The sequence below is a fragment of the Ciconia boyciana genome, chromosome 4 (genome assembly GCF_034638445.1).
Source record: "Ciconia boyciana chromosome 4, ASM3463844v1, whole genome shotgun sequence".
NCBI classification, from domain to species: Eukaryota; Metazoa; Chordata; class Aves; order Ciconiiformes; family Ciconiidae; genus Ciconia; species Ciconia boyciana.
Window position 1 is genome coordinate 10113939 of NC_132937.1, and position 17620 is coordinate 10131558.

Genomic DNA, 17620 nt, shown 5'->3' on the forward strand with positions numbered 1-17620 from the left:
TCTGTTCAGTACAGAACAATAAAAATTACAGTTTGCATTTTAAAACTGTATTTATTGCATACATTCTATTTTAGTTTTAAAATCATACATGAAATTGACCAATTTTGCTCTTACAATTAAAATGCTAACAAGAATTGGTAACTGCCCAGCTAAAAATCTAGAATCTGAGTGCCTAGAATAATAAGAGAAAAATATGATAAGTAGTTGTCAATATTAAAGCAAGCTGAGGGAAGAATGCCTTGGGCCTTGTAGTATGTAGAATGAAACAGCAGATTTGAGTATCTACAATCCTTTCGGTATTAAATTTTCACTAAAATAAAATTACTTGTATCTGAAAACATAGCCTTTCCCCAGCTCTCTTTTTTTTCCCCTCATCAGCTGATGAAGAGACTATTAGCTCGCTGCTTTGCTGGTTTGTTAATTTTATCCCCACTGTGATTTCCGATAGCCGGCCTGCTGATAGTGGTAAGGTAAATAACCTTTTTCATTGCAGTCTTGAAGGTTCAGTAGAACTACATCACAGGAATGTGTAGGTGTATAAGACATCAAAAGCTGGTGTTCTCTGTATTTCGATGTGCAACTGAATGCTTAAGGAGAGCAATGACATTAACTGTTGACAGCCTTGCATGCTGTATTTATTATTATTTTTAGCTTCTAAAATTTGTGGAGAAATTTCCTTTTCTTAATCTTTGCTAGCTGCAGTGCTGTATGGTGGGTATCCTGATTTAACCAAATGAATATTAATGAGGTTTTGTACAGTTTTTTCCTTACTTATTCTTCCTAACTCATCAGATCTCAAGCCTTCTTCATAGTGGCTATCTGAATGCTTGAAAGCATGATGGAAATTGTCTTTTGATTATTAAGGCCTTGTTTCAGGCTGTCCCTCAGGATTCTGTGTTCATGTTTGTTCTATGGATTTGCACATTAGAGAATGAATAAGAAACAGATCTTGAAATCCCACTAGTGGTTTTAACATGCCAGGTTGTTTTGTATAGTGAACCAGGTTTTGTTCATAAAATGTTTTTCAAGAGACACTGTACTCAAATGAAATAAATTATGTCTGGACTGTAATTGCTCTTTTTATATTGATTGTTATTCTCATATGATCATAAATATTAGTCATGTTTGGTTCTGTAGAGAAATGAAGGTAATTGTCTTATGATTATAGCTCTTTCAGCTATGAGAAATGATTGATTAGTATTTGCATGTATTCAAGGCAATATTGAGAGGCAAGAGGGACAAATATCAACATCAGTTATGTTCCAGAAAGCATTAATCAGAAAGCCTACTTTTAAGATTTTTAATTTTTTTTTTCCTTTTAGTTTCATTTCTCTTATGGATCAATATATGTTTTATCTGTTCATGGGATTTTTTCCCCTCAAAGAAAAAAGTTCAACTTCTTGTTTTTTCACCTGGATCTGTTAGTGTGTGAAGAGGTTCCCTTTATGCCTGGTTTGTTTTCATAGAGATTTTCTCTCTCTACTTGGTGCTGCTGGCTCTGGTTAAAAGCATGCATTTGCGGGTAATTGAAACTGTTAATTTTTTGTGGCTGTGTTTTTTCTTTTTTCATTCTATGATGAATGCTCTTTACTGTAAAACACTATTGTCAGTGCTTCTGCCTCTATTGATTGTTATTCTAAATGAAAATTATACATTTTAGATATGGTTTTAACTGTTAGGTCACTTAAATTCTTTGAAAGAGAAGCTGAGTCTAGTATGTTACTACATAAAGTGTGTGTGTGTCTGTATGTAAAAAAACATATTAAAAAACTGTAATCGCTTTCATTGGAAGCTGAGTGTGGTGTGCACTATCCTATCTGTAAACATGCACATCAGAGTCTTTCTCTTGAACTACATTCTCTAGGACTGCTACTAAAGTGAACAAATTGATGCAAGCCCTCATATATATGAAATTCAGGGTCAGATGAATATGTATTTAGGTGGTAGGGTACTTTATATAACTAATTTAATTTTAGTGTCTTATTGTTTGTCAGTAACTGAATTTCCTTTTGAAATCTTTTTTATAAATAGACTGAGCATTTAATGTTGAATTATCTATATCTTGTTGCGCTGTATTTTTCTTGGGTTTTTTAAAATGCCTGTTAATTGTCTTTGCATATTTCTCTTTTGGTTTTTTTTTGTTTTTTGGAATCCATGGTTGTCAGGCAATTGAAGACGGCAATTTGGAAGAAATGGAAGAAGAAATCCGGCTTAAAAAACGGAAGAGACGAAGAAATTTGGATAAGGATTCTGGGAAAGAGGATGGGGAGAAAGCAAAGAAAAGAAGAGGCAGACCTCCTGCAGAGAAGTTGTCACCCAACCCACCTAAATTGACAAAACAGATGAATGCCATTATTGATACTGTGATAAACTACAAAGACAGGTGAGCTCAGCCTTTTTTGGTTTTGACAAATAATTTCTGGAAACTTAATCCTGTGTAATTTTCAATTGTGGTTATTTATTTATTTATAAATAAAATAATTCCATTTAGGGCCTGATCTTGTAAGTCTTCCTCTACATAGAGGGCTTTTAAAAGGATCTGGTTGATTGAAACTTGTCAAAATGTAATTTAAAAGATGGGCATATCATGTCTGCTTAGAAATGCTACTGTCCTGTTTAGTAGATATATTTCAGTACTGCAGGTTTGGGAAGGGGTTTTCTTTAGCTTAATGGAGTATTCTGTCTTAATAATTATATAAATAATTTTAAATGCGTGGATATAGTTTTGTCAATACAAGTTCTCACCATGACACTTAAGAATACTCCCAGAATATTTAGGGTTCGCCTGATGAACACCTGACTTCTTTTCAAAGGAAAAACTGTAGAAATACTGAGCACTAGTAGGTTGTTCATAAATGAGACTGAAGCTTTTTTGTCCTTAAAACCCAATTTTCAACATATATATACATTTCACATTAGACAACTGAACTTCAGGAAGAAATATAACTAACTTCTAATCCAAACTGAAGGTGTGAGATTTTCATTTTGTTGACTTTCAAACTGAAAATAATCTTTTTTATTGAGAAATGGTTAATCTTCGGCTATTGCTTAATAGCAACTCTGTATCAGGCTTCAGCTATGTGGGGAACTTGTACTGTTTGATCTCAGGTTTCTGATTTACTTAAATTGGTGCAACCTTCCTGTGTAGACATTCCTATTTTGCCATACATTTATTTACTTAAGTTGAATAAGGAGCAGGTGTAAACTAAATCAATATAAAATTCATTCAAAAAGAAGGCATTTTCACACCAGAGGAGCTGCACCGGTGTAACCTATTTGGTTTCTGAACTGAGTACCTAATTTACTACAATTTTTATATAAACAAGCTTTTCAGAGTGTGTGGCTTCAAATGGCAGGATACGTTTTCTTTTTTGCAGCTACGGTTTGATCTGTACTTGTACAGGGATAACTTGGGCAATATGCAATAAAGGATTTAGAGTGATACCTTATTTTTTAGGCACATAACTGCAGAAGTGGACTCCAGATCATCCTGTGATCTATAGGTTCTCTTTAGAGTGTGTTGAAAAGTTTATTGCTTCAAAATGGGTTACAAAAAATGAGCACGATGAGCAGGAGCTGCCTAAAAGGTCAGCAACATTCAGTTTGCTGTGGCTTTTAACCAGCAGAAAAGCTGGGAAGAGTGGAGTGTTTTAAATTCAGGCATTCCAATCAGAGCTGCAAGAAATTATCTCTTTCCATTTAGGGTCCCTAGCCTTGGACCTTTTCCAGAAGGCAAGCACTTCTGGTCAGAGCTCCTACTTTTAATTTTAAACATAGCAGGCTTAAGTCACTTCTACCTTCCTCCTATGTATCATAGCTCAGTGGTTAAAGCACTCACTTAAGAAGTAGGAGATGTGGGCATTTTGCTTCCTCTGCCCAGTGAGGTTCAAATCTCTATCTCTAGCACCCAGGTAACTACTGCACTAAGAGGGATACCACTCCCTCTTCCAGTAATTGAGTTTTTTTAAAAGACAGAATTGGTTGCCAAAGTAGAAAGCATATGGAGCCCTAGTCCATTAGGCATTAGAAATGCCTGTGTTGTGGGTTGAGCTTTTGAAGGGAATGAGTTAGGCAGAAGTTCACTCACAAGTGAATTAGGCAGAAGTATTCACTCACAAGTCTATGGGGCCTGATGAGATCCACCTGAGAGTACTGAAGGAACTGGCAGATGTGCTCACCAAGCCCCTTTCCATCATTTACCAGCAGTCCTGGCTAACTGGGGAGGTCCCAGTTGACTGGAGATTAGCAAATGTGACACCCATCTTCAAGAAGGGCCGGAAGGAGGACCTGGGGAACTACAGGCCTGTCAGTCTGACCTCGGTACCGGGGAAGCTGATGGAGCAGATCATCTTGAGTGCCATCACACGGCATGTAGAGGATAACCAAGGGATCAAGCCCAGCCAGCATGGGTTCAGGAAAAGGCAGGTCCTGCTTGACCAACCTGATCTCCTTCTATGACAAGGTGACCCGCCTAATGGATGAGGGAAAGGCTGTGGATGTTGTCTATCTAGACTTCAGTAAAGCCTTTGACACCATTTCCCACAGCATTCTCCTGGAGAACCTGGCTGCTCATGGCTTGGACGGGTGTACTCTTCGCTGGGTAAAGAACTGGCTGGATGGCTGGGCCCAAAGAGTGGTGGTGAATGGAGTTTACTCCAGTTGGCGGCCGGTCACAAGTGGTGTCCCCCAGGGCTCTGTGTTGGGGCCAGTTCTGTTTAATATCTTTATCAATGATCTGGACGAAGGGATCGAGTGCACCCTCAGTAAGTTTGCAGATGACACCAAGTTGTGCGGGAGTGTTGATCTGCTTGAGGGTAGGAAGGCTCTCCAGAGGGACCTGGACAGGCTGGATCGATGGGCCGAGGCCAATTGTATGAGGTTCAACAAGGCTAAGTGCAAGGTCCTGCACTTGGGCCACAGCAACCCCATGCAATGCTACAGGCTTGGGGAAGAGTGGCTGGAAAGCTGCCCAGCAGAGAAGGACCTGGGGGTGTTGGTTGACAGCTGGCTGAATATGAGCCAGCAGTGTGCCCAGGTGGCCAAGAAAGCCAATGGCATCCTGGCTTGTATCAAAAATAGTGTGGCCAGCAGGACTAGGGAAGTGATCGTGCCCCTGTACTTGGCACTAGTGAGGCCGCACCTCGAATACTGTGTTCGGTTTTGGGCCCCTCACTACAAGAGAGACATTGAGGTGCTGGAGCGTGTCCAGAGAAGGGCAACGAAGCTGGTGAAGGGTCTAGAGCATAAGTCTTATGAGGAGCGGCTGAGGGAACTGGGGTTGTTTAGCCTGGAGAAAAGGAGGCTGAGGGGAGACCTTATTGCTCTCTACAACTACCTGAAAGGAGGTTGTCGAGAGGTGGGGGTCGGTCTCTTCTCCCAGGTAACAAGTGATAGGACAAGAGGAAATGGCCTCAAGTTGCGCCAGGGGAGGTTTAGACTGGATATTAGGAAATTTTACTTCACTGAAAGGGTTATCAAGCATTGGAACAGGCTGCCCAGGGAAGTGGTTGAGTCGCCATCCCTGGAAGTATTTAAAAGACGTTTGGATGAGGTGCTTAGGGACATGGTATAGTGGTGGTCTTGGTAGTGTTAGGTTTACGGTTGGACTTGATGATCTTAAAGGTCTTTTCCAACCTATACGATTCTGTGATTCTGTGATTCTGAGAAGAATGCCAAGTTCCTTTATTTTGCTTGTGTATGAGCTAGCATCAAACCACTTAGTCACATTAAGGCTGGGAAAGCACAGAAGTGCAAATTTAGGCTCTTAAAACCATAAAGATTTAAATATTTAAAAATCTTTGGAGTTATTCCTTTGGATTAGAGAAAGATTTTCAGGATTGGCAGTTTCAGAATGAATTTTATTTTAGCCATTTGAATTCAGCGGGGGCTTTTTTGTTTTTTCAACTCTGGGGTTTTGGGGCATGTATAGAGGGACAGGTTCATTAGAAAGGGAGTAGGCCATGAAGCTTCATTTTTTCATGCATTTAGTATTTGAATTCTTAAAACTGTTTACATCTTCAACTTAAGTTTTCAGTACTAGTAAATGTTTCATCTCTACTTTATGAAAGTCCAAAGGGTTAATCTAGACCAAAGGGTGATCAGGAGACACCCACCCAAAAGTCTTAGTGGCTCTGGCCTGAGTTGCTTCCTCAAAAGCAAATTTGCACCCTTTATTGCAGCTAATAAGCCAGGAGAAAAAAAATCAAGAAAAATATTACTAGGAGTAAACTACTAAACATCTCTGTGCTTTCTCTCATGCTTCCCCTCACACTTGAGCTTCTTGTACTCATTGAACCACTCCTCTGTTCTACTTAAAATCTTTCTTTTAAAAAAAAGTCTTTTTCCATGATGCTTACAAAACTCTTGAATACAAGTTGGCTGCTTATTTATAGGGACCTCTGCATAATGTTGACAAGGGAGAGGAGTCCCTATATACTTCCTCCACTGTCATGACTTATCTTAGAGTTCTGTTGTAAGCATTTTGGGGCAGGGACAGTCTTTTTCTTATGTATTCGAACAGCATCCAACAAAACAGGATGGGTTGCCTACATTTAGGATTTCTAAAGGCTATAATAATGCAAATAATAAACCAAAGGTTGAGCTATACAGTTATTAAATTGAGGTCAAAATAAAGTCAAATAGACAAATTAGCAACATTTTAGATAAATATTCAATGCAGTCAAATACAATATATAATTCATTTAAATCCTGTGACAGAAAGAAGTAGATATCCAGTTATTTGTAAATCCCAATTAAAGGACTTTACCCAAGGCAGTAAAAGCTAGCTTAGCTGGGTGTATGTTTTAGTACAGAAATCAAATTACTGTTTCTCTCTGCCATGTCCTCAGAACAAATTAAAGCTTCCTCCTTAGATTTCCCTATTATATGCAGGGATATTTAGCAACTAGCATGCTTCCTTTTCTCCCCATTCCACATTCCAACATAAGTACAGATTTTAATGAAACATTCCAATAAGTATAAGCTTAGTAGTCTTCGCAGAGCAATTTATAGCTGCCAGCTGAGTTTCTCTCAATTGTTTCACAAAACTAGGTAACTCACTAACTTACTGAATGGGAGAGCACTTCAGTGTTTAAGCTGAGATGCTTTTTTTCTGGCACCCTGACTACATGAAGACTTTAAGGGCCTTCTTCCACACACTGGTTTCCTGATATCTGAGGCGTCTCCCAAGTAATAAGGAATCCTCTCTTTCAGAAATGTTAAATACATTCCTTTCCTTTCTCCTCATCTCCCCCGCCCCCCCCCCCCCCATTGACGGCTTTCAGTTATGTCTGGTAGAGCAGGGATGTTTTAACATTACATTTTCTTCTCTTTCTGAATTTAAAAATGTTAGTCTAGGCTCTAAATTCGATAGTTTAGAATACAGAATGAAACTAGAAGCAAGAGAAAACAAGATAAGAAAGCTGGACAAAATCCTCTGACTTCAAGGAAAAAATGTCCTAAGTAAAAGGAAGCTTATGACTGAGAAGGAGAATTTAATTGTATTAACTTTTCTGACTCCTCTTTTTGTTGTTGTTGAGATATCATCTGCCAACCGGAAACCTGGTTATAGAAAAAAACTTTGAATTAAGTGATCAAGTTCCATAGAACCATAGAATAATTCAGGTTGGAAGGGACCTCAGGGAGTCTCTAGGCCAAATTCCTGCTCAAAGCAGGGTCAGTTATGAGATCAGACCACATTGCTCAGAGCTTGATCCAGTCTTGAAGACCTCTAGGGATGGAGACTGTACAAACTCTCTGGGCAACCTGTTCCACTGTTTGGCTGTCCTTGTGGTGAAAATTTTTTTCCTCATATCCAGTCTGAACCTCTCTTCTTTCAAATTTTGCCCATTGTCTCTCATCCTCCTGCTATGCACCGCTGAAGAGCCTGGCTCCATCTTCTTAGTAAATTCTTCATATGTATTGGGAAGCTACTATCAGGTCTCCTGAAGCCTTCTCTTCTCCAGGCTGAACAAGCCCAGTTCCCTCAGCTTCTCTTCACAGGGCATGTGCTCCAGCCCCATGACAATCTCGGTGGCCCTCTACTGAACTCACTCCAGTTCATCAATGTTTTTCCTTTATTGAGGGACCCAAATCCTGATGCAGTCTTCTGGATGTGGTCCAAGGAGTGCTGATTAGAGGGGGATGATCCCTTCCTTCAATCTACTGGCTATGCTCCTGTTAATCCAGCCCAGGATACTGTTGGCCACCTTTGCTGCCAGGGCACGCTGCTTGCTCATGTTCAGCTTGTTGTCTACCAAGACACCCAGATCCTTTTCAGCAGAGCTGCTCCCCCAGCCAGTCAATCCCCAGCCTGTATCATTATAAGGTATTCTTCTTTTCCCAGGTGCAGGAATTTCATAAGGTTCCTGTTGGCCTATTCCTCCAGCCTATCTAGGTCCCTCTGGATGGCAGTCCTGCCCTAGAGTATATCAACTGGAACCCAACTCCACCCCACCCCCCCAGTTTGGTGTCATCTGAAAACTTGCTGAGAGTGTACTCCATTGCCTCCTCCAGGTCATTGATAAAGATGTTAAACAGAACAGGTCCCAGGATAGACTCTACTTGTTACCAGCCTCCAGATACAGTAACCATTAACCACTACCTTTTGAGCCTGATCATCCAAGCAGTTTTTTACCCATCTGGTTGTCCACTCATCCAGACCATAATGTACTTACTTGGATACAAGAATATTGTGGGAGACAGCGTCAAAAGCTTTGCTAAAGTAAAGGTAAATAACATCCAGTGTTCTCCCCTCATCTACAAATCCAGTCATTTTATCATAGGAGGCAATCAGGTTGGACAGGCATGACTTACCCTAGGTAAATCCATGCTGACTCTTACCAGTCACTATCTTCTCCTTCATGTGCCCAGAAATGTGTTTCAAGAGGACTCGTTCCATGATTTTCCCAGGGACTGAAGTGAGACTGACTGTCCTTTTGGCCTTTTGGGGGATTGGGTTCATCATCTTTCTCCAGTCATCGGGGACCTCCCCCAATCTCCATGACTTTTCAAAGATGATAGAGAGTGTCCTCACAGTGACATCAGCCAGCTCTTTCAGCATCTTCAGGTGCACCTTGAATACTGTGTTCAGTTTTGGGCCCCCCACTACAAGAGAGACATTGAGGTGCTGGAGCGTGTCCAAAGAAGGGCAACGAAGCTGGTGAAGGGTCTAGAGCATAAGTCTTATGAGGAGCGGCTGAGGGAACTGGGGTTGTTTAGCCTGGAGAAAAGGAGGCTGAGGGGAGACCTTATTGCTCTCTACAACTACCTGAAAGGAGGTTGTCGAGAGGTGGGGGTCGGTCTCTTCTCCCAGGTAACAAGTGATAGGACAAGAGGAAATGGTCTCAAGTTGCACCAGGGGAGGTTTAGACTGGATATTAGGAAATTTTACTTCACTGAAAGGGTTATCAAGCATTGGAACAGGCTGCCCAGGGAAGTGGTTGAGTCGCCATCCCTGGAAGTATTTAAAAGACGTTTGGATGAGGTGCTTAGGGACATGGTATAGTGGTGGTCTTGGTAGTGTTAGGTTTACGGTTGGACTTGATGATCTTAAAGGTCTTTTCCAACCTATACGATTCTGTGATTCTGTGATCCCATCTGGTCCCATGGACTCATATGGGTCAAGTTCTCTCAAGTAATCCCTGACTCTCCCTGTTGGTTGTTCTCCTCCTTGAATCCTTTATCTAAGCACAAAGGCCTAGAAGACCTTGTTGGTGAAGGCTGAGACAAAGAAGACATTGAGTACCTTAGTCTTATATTTGCGCACTCTATTGAGCCATGGTCCTACATTTTCCTTGTTCAGCCTTTTACTACTAATGTAGCGGTAAGAAGCTCTTTTTGTTGTCCTTGATGCCCCTTGCAAGCATCAACTCTAGGTGAATTTTGGCTTTCCTATTACCACCCCTGCATGCTTGGGCAGTGTTTCAAAATTCATCCTTTGAAGTCTGTCCTCGCTTCCACCTTCTGCATGCGTCCTTTATGCATTGGAGCTCAGTTGTGAGTTCCCTGTTCAGCCAAGCCAGTCTCCCGATACATCTGCTTGACTTTCTGAGCATCAGAATGGATCTTTCTAGCACTTGGAGGAGGTTGCTCTTAAAGACCTGCCAGCTTTCCTGAGCTCCTTTGCTTTTCAGAGCTGACTCATATGTGATCCCACCTACCAGTTCCCTGAATAAGCTCAAGTCTGCCCTCCTGAAGTCCAGGGTCTGTACTCTGTTTCTTTCATTCCTCACTCCCCTCAGGATCTTAAACTTCATGATCTCATGGTCACTACAGCCAAAGCTGCCATTTTATTGTATCCCTGAGTAGTTCTTCCTCGTTCATGAGTAGCAGAACCAGGAGAGCGTCACCACTGGCTAGCCCCTCTAGTACATGTATCAAGTAGTTATCACTGGCACTCTCCAGAAACCTCCTGGATTGCTTGTGTTGCTCTGTGTTGCCCCTCCAGCAGATGTCAAGACAATTAAAGCTCCCCCTCAAGAACCATGGCCTGAGATCTGGAGACTTCCTCAAATTGTTTAAAGAAGACTTTGTCTGCTTTCTCACCCTGATCGGGTGGTCTGTGACAAACTCCCACCATGAGGTCACCCTTACTGTCCTCTCCTCTGATCCTGACCCACAAGCTCTCAACCATCCCGTTGCCCATTCCATAGAACTCCATACATTTGAGCTACTCATTCACATAGAGGGCACCCCCCCCCCCAGTCTTCCCTGCCTGTGTTTCCTAAAGAGCCTGTATCCATCCATCACAGAGCTCCAATCACGCAAACTCTCCTATCACATCTCAGTTATTCCAGTGATGTCATAGTTCTGCATCCACTTGTGGAGCTCTAATTTCTCCTGCTTACTTCCCAGGTTGTATGCATTTATGCACATATACTTGAGGTGGGCCTCCTTTCACCCTGTTTTATTGTTCCCGAGGTCTCTCTTGTATCTGTTGCCCTGCACCCTTTGCTTTCCACCCCATTCACCATTTCTTCACTTAACTGTGGGTTGTAATCTTCCTACCCTGATGTTTGTAGTTTAAAGCTCTCCTCACCAGGTTGGTCAACCTGTTGGCAAAGATGCTCTTTCCCAACTTTTGAGAGGGGAGAGAGAGAGCAGAGAGAATAGAGATTGGTCATTCCTGCTATTAATGCTAATTGGAGAACACTTGATTTTGTACAGGTGTATATTTATTGGGTAATATTTTTTGGATATGTAAATAACTATTATTGACTACGATGTTATCTACTAGGCTCTAAAGTTATAAACTAAAAGCTACAAAGGGAAGGATGAGGAAATCATATTATGACATTATACACTAGAAGCTACAAGGTGAAGGATGAGGAGATAGAGGAAGAAAAGGGTGATTCACATGTCAAGAGCAATCACTTTCCACAAGAAACCCAACATGACAGACAGTGGTTTAGCATCTGCCAGTGCAAGGCTGTGAGAAAAGAGCACTTGGGACATCAGAGTAAGGGCACTGCCACAGCAGCCTTGAGGGTGTATAGATGAAAGGTTAAAGAGGTGAGAGTGAAAGGTAGGCTACAGAACTAGAAATGAAAGGCCCTCAGTATTGCACAGGGTAAGACATCTAAGTCACCATGAAACACTCAAGCATTTTCCCTTCATGTGCAGGTTTGAGAACACTACCTGGGCCCCATGCCCTTCACCCTCACTCTTGATACGCTCAGGGTCTTCACTGGCAGTATTGTTGGTACATGTACAGGTGAGCAGACAGGAATAATAGTCCAAGAGTTGGACAAGCCTCCATGGTCTCTCTGCAACATCCCAGATCCAAGTGCCTGGTAAGCAGCAAACCTCCTGAGACATCAGGTCAGGTTGGCAGATGGGTGCCAACCTTCTTTGTGTAGACACTTGGTTGAGGCTTAGTTGGCTCTGACACCTTCCCTGAATGTGGTTCTTCTTCACCTGTGGCCAGGGCATTGTACCTGTTCTGTAACTGCAGAACCAGAGAGTGGAGAAGAAGCCTTAGATGTGTTGCCAGAAGTGATAACTTTCCAGGCCCCCCCCCCCCCCCCCACCTTGGGAGTTTCCATCCACCATTTCTTTGAGGGTAGTCTCTATCTGTCCCTCCTTCCTTGCAACATGGGGCTTGGGTTCTTGGCTCTGTAGTCTCTGCAAAGACCATGTCAGTATCCTGCTCATTCTCCCTGATGGTGCACAGCCTTCTCACCACCTCTTGCAGCTCCTTCATCTGATGATTCAGTGCTTCAATCAGAACACACCTCCCAATTGTCTCTAGCACATCAGAGGCCTCAACCCAGACAGAATTCCTAAGGGTGGATGCCGGCATCCAGGTCTCTGGCTTCCGGGAGTGCCTGGGGCCTCTTCCTGGGGCTGGAGACACCCAGAGTCCTGGATGGCAGCATTCTCCCTTAGGCCCAAGTGCAAGGTCCTGCATCTAGGTCAGGGCAATCCCTGGTATCAATACAGACTGGGGGGATGAATGGCTTGAGAGCAGCCCTGCAGAGAAGGACTTGGGGATGCTGGTGGGTGAAAGACTGGACGTGAACCGGCAATGTGCGCTTGCAGCCCAGAAAGCCAATCGTATCCTGGGCTGCATAAAAAGAAGCGTGGCCAGCAGGTCGAGGGAGGTGATTCTCCCCCTCTACTCCACTCTGGTGAGACCCCACCTGGAGTGGGGTCCAGCTCTGTGGTCCCCAGTACAGGAAAGACATGGACCTGTTAGAGCAGGTCCAGAGGAGGGCCACAAAGATGATCAGAGGGCTGGAACACCTCCCCTATGAGGACAGGCTGAGAGAGTTGGGGTTGTTTAGCCTGGAGAAGAGAAGGCTCTGGGGAAACCTTATTGCGGCCTTTCAATACTTAAAGGGGGCTTATATGAAAGAGAGATTTTTTTTACCAAGGCCTGTAGTGACAGGACAAGAGGCAACAGTTTTAAACTGAAAGAGGGTAAATTTAGATTGGACATAAGGAAGAAATTATTTATGATGAGGGTGGTGAGACACTGGAACAGGTTGCCCAGAGAAGTTGTGGATGCCCCATCATTGGAAGTATTGAAAGTCAGGTTGGACGAGGCTTTGAGCAACCTGATCTAGTGAAAGATGTCCCTGCCTGTGGCAGTGGGGTTGGACTAGATGATCTTTAAAGGTCCCTTCCAAGCCAAACCATTCTATGATTCTATGGTTCTGTCTGGGACAGTTGAAATGTTTTTCTCAAGGAAGACAGCAGTCTTGTGGGAAACAGCTGCAGCTCTAACTGAATGAAGCAGAATAATTATAAAGCCTATCCTCTAGATAGCATGAGGAAAAAGTCTAATTATAAAACTATCTCTTAGAGAGTAAGAAGTGCAGGGGGAAAGTGAGAATTGCTAAGTCAGGTGAATTAAAATTTGCAAAGAACATTAAAACACATAGACAAAGGCTCTTCAGCTGTATGAATAAAAAGAGAATGAGGAAAGACATAGAGCTATCATGCATTGTTGATGGCATAGAGATTAAATAAAGATTACGTAGTTATAATTCTGAAGTTTTACTTTTCAGTAAGGATGATGATATGAAAGGGAGGATGAGTGGTGGTAGTGAGAAGATAGATATTAATATTGCCATCTACAAGAGGGAAGCAAAAGTCAAGCGATTAAAGCACTCAGTTGTGGGGATGAGTCAAATAATATAAATCCCAGGATTTTGAAGGAATTTATATATCTAGTCACTGGTCTAATAGCCAGATAGGTTATGCCAGACTAACATGATAACTCATTTTGTAGATGAAAGATATTTTATCAAAGGGAGCGTGGTAAATTTAATATAGATGGATTTTAGTAGAGCATTTGATATGATACCACAAGAAAATTGTTAGTTAAGATGAAAAAAAGAGGAGTGTAATGCAAGATTTCTAAGATGTATGAGGACTTGGATAAAGATGTGAATAAAAGCAATGTTGAAAGAGGAACCATTAGGCTGGAAGGAAGATAACACTGAAGTTCTTGAAAGATTTGTGTTGGGATGGATTCTAATATATTAATGATATTCATTTAATATCCACCTGATCATGGGCCTGATCCATTATATGAAAAATCAAGCTTAGTTGTGAAGTCTTGGCTAGCAGGGGACAAAGGACAAGAAAGAAACACTTCTGTAAAGTAAAGCCCATCTGCCACAGGGAAAAACTACTCAACTCACATGGTTTAAACCAAATCAGGTGGTTTATTGATTTATTAGCAACACATGATTAATTTGCAATCAGTGAACTACATTCAGGATCCATATCAGCATATTTTTCTGTTGTAACAGAAAAAACACAATACCAGACACACACAAAAGTTCAGTAAACACCTACACCTGAACACCTAAAACCCTTCTGTAACTAATCCCAAAATAATCCCCCATGCGCGCACACACACACACAAAGAGGCAGTGTGGGTTACAAACACATACCCCTTTCTGGGAGTATGTGTTTCCCTAATTGCACACCCCCTTCTGTTGGAGAGGTGGGTGCTCCAGCTTTAGGTGCACCTGTGCTACTCCCTACAACCCACTCATCCACATGCTGGTGAGAAAGCCCCCCATGAGGTTACCTACACACACCTGAAGGGTGCACACTATGCTGTCAGCCCACTAGTTGGATGCAGGCTATTCACAGCATCCCACAGGAAAGGGGGCTGCTCTGCCAGGTCTAAACAGAGGTTGAGATGCTGGAGGGGCCACATCTGGCAGTATCAAACACAATTTTGAAACTTGCTGTTTCCGGTCCAAGGCCTCTCCTCCCTTGATTCAGATTTTCACGCTGCTTCTATTCTTTTCAAGCTGACTCCTTTGTTTCAGAAATCTCTTGGTAATTAATTCCCAGGTTACTGTTTAATCCAGCTGATGGTTATTTTTCTCTTTAACATGATCAGTTTGGGGCAAATGTCCTCTCAATCACACTTCCATTCATTCCAGGTAACACCCACCAGGTTATATCATTCCTACACCCTGTGCTTGTAATATTGCCCCTATTAGTTTGCAATACATATTCTGATTTTACTTCTGCATGGGTGATGTTTCCCTCTATAATTTCAGCTGGTGACATTTGAACCAAAAGCAAATCCATCTATACGGGGTATCACTTTTCATGTTGTTTGTGGACACTGCCACTTTCTATCCCCATACATCTCACAATTGCTTAAACTAATCATATCAGCTTGTTGTATACCAGAACTGTTGGGTGTAACACTGCACCATTGTGAATTTAAGGACATTGTGGGCCAGTTTCATTGTTCTGCATCAAAGAGTTTTTAACCAACATTGTTGGAGGTTTAACTGTCTTTTTCCTGCACATCTTATTTTCCAGAACCATCCTGTTGACCTCAATCTTATAATCCATTGCAGCTGACAACTGCCTTGTTTCAAAGTTAGAGGGTGTCTTATCTTTTCCTAGTAATCAGTCAATTTCCTTCTGCCACCACCCCATCTGTACTTGAGACATCAATGCTTGCGTTTCCATATTGAGTTGCTGTTGTATTATATAACATGTTAAGTTCTTTAAAGAATCATTTATTGTTCCTGCCAAACCAAAACCTGCTGTTGCAGTGGCATTAAACAATTTTTGTTCCAATACAAATTCTAGTTTTACAGCTTGCACACCTCCTTGCAAAGCAACCCTGCTTGATTCTATCCACACGCCTATAAATTTTACTGCATCTTGGAGTTGGGCTTGGAGGCTTCCCATTTGGGTTCCTATTCTTAGACTTTCTAAAACACTGAGTGTACCTGACTTGTCTCTTGCTTTTTGTAAAATCCCCTGGCCTTTCATCATTCCCCATAATGCTTTATTTGTGAGACCATGACATTATTATGGTTTTGTTAAATTTCATTTGAATAATATATTCACTCCAAGGGCCCTCACCTCTTTCTTTTTCCTAATGAAAATGATTGCCAGGTGTTTACATTAGTCTTGTTAATGTCAGTTTCCAGAACATAATATACTGTAGTCAAATTGACCCGGGTTTTGTTGCATTGGCCCAATATTGCCCTATCAAGTTATCTCCTAAATCTAAATAAAGTGTTATTTAACTGATTTTCTGTAAACACATTTCCCTTTTGACACTGTTGGTTGTTTTTCCTATATTACCAAATTATTCCTGATTTACTGTTGGTGCCTAATTCTGCATTGTTGGTGGTTCCTCCACTTAGGGAAATGTTGCATCCTTTGCCTGATTCCCACACCACCCCTACTTCTTATGAAAGTTATCTCATTCTGACAATTCTATCTTTGCTACTTGAGGTGGTGGTCAAAGTGATGTTCTCCGTGGCTTCAGTTTTGATTGACTGTTCAAAAATGGTTGCATTATTCCATCCAGTTGTGGTGTCAGGTGATTCAGCAATATATATCCCCCATGTGAAGCTGAACAGTATCACCCAGGAAATGGCCATTTTGGTTTCTCTGTTATACCTGTAAAGACAGAAACAAAAACCTGCCTCCCTTTTTTTCCTAGTAACTGTTACAGTAATGTCTTTTAGCTTAGGGGCCATATGAGGTCATTCGGATACACCCTGAGATGGATCTTGTGGACCCTGGGATATTATATGGGTCCAAACAACTGCCATATTGCACTCTTAATCTTCATGCTTACTTGATTCCCAGATGACTCCATCCCATGTTTCTGGATCCCAATCCTCACTCTGAACTGCCATTAAGTCTTCCAAATCCTGTTTCCCTTTGTTCTTTTTCCCGCGAATGTGTTCTGCCTTTTGTGCAGCCATCACCACTGTCACCTGCACTAGCTTCTGAGCCTGCTGAGCATTCTTAGCTTCAGCACTCTTGGCAGCCTGTTGCAAACACTTTATCCTTTCTTTATAATCAGCAACAAGTTCCTTCACTTTCCAACTCTCATCCTCCTTCTACAACAAAGTAACATCTTCTGTTGACATAGGGACAGTAGTGGATATTGTTTACCTGGACTTCAGCAAAGCATTTGACCCTGTTTCCCACAGCCTTCTCCTGGATAAACTGGCAAGATGCAGACTAGATGGGTGGTCTGCGAGATGGGTAGGAAATTGACAAATAGGCTGCACCCAGAGGGTGGTGATCAATGTTTTTTTTACTCAGACTAGCAAGCTGTCACAAGTGGAGTCCCCTAGGGATCAATACTGGGCCCCATGCTCTTCAACATCTTCATAAATGATCTGGACGATGGGATTGAAAGCACCCTCACCAAGTTTGCTGATGACACTAAACAACTGGGTGGTGAGGTGGACACATCAGAAGGGAGAGCCATCTTACAGAGAGACCTGGACAGGCTGGAAGAGTGGGCAAGCAAGAACAGTGTGAAGTTTAGCAAAGCCAAATGCAAGGTCCTGCACCTGGGATGACATTACCAAAGAGCCCAGTACAGGCTAGGATCTGTGTGGCTGGGGAGCAGCCTTGCTGAAAGGGACCTGGTGGACAACAAGCTGAACACAGGTCAGCAGCACGCCACCGCAGCAACAAAGGAAAATGGGATCCTGGGCTGCATCCACAGGGGCATTACTAGCAGAGATAGAGATGTGATCATCCCACTCTACTCAGCGCTTGTCAGGCTGCACCTGGAGTACTATGTCCAGTTCTGGTCCCCACAATTCAAGAAAGATGTGGACAGACTGGAAAGGGTCCAAGGGAGGGCCATGAAGAT

General features: G+C 42.2%; 1 protein-coding gene across 8 annotated transcripts in view; it reads left to right on the forward strand.

Moving 5' to 3' along the window:
• LOC140650456 (probable global transcription activator SNF2L2) overlaps positions 1-17620 on the forward strand; it is a 180946-nt gene that overhangs the window by 143672 nt on the left and 19654 nt on the right. For all 8 annotated transcript variants that reach the window (XM_072858700.1, XM_072858698.1, XM_072858701.1 and 5 more), the window contains one exon: positions 2166-2383. In XM_072858700.1, the coding sequence (XP_072714801.1) occupies positions 2166-2383 (218 nt within the window). The remainder of the gene's footprint in view (positions 1-2165; positions 2384-17620) is intronic.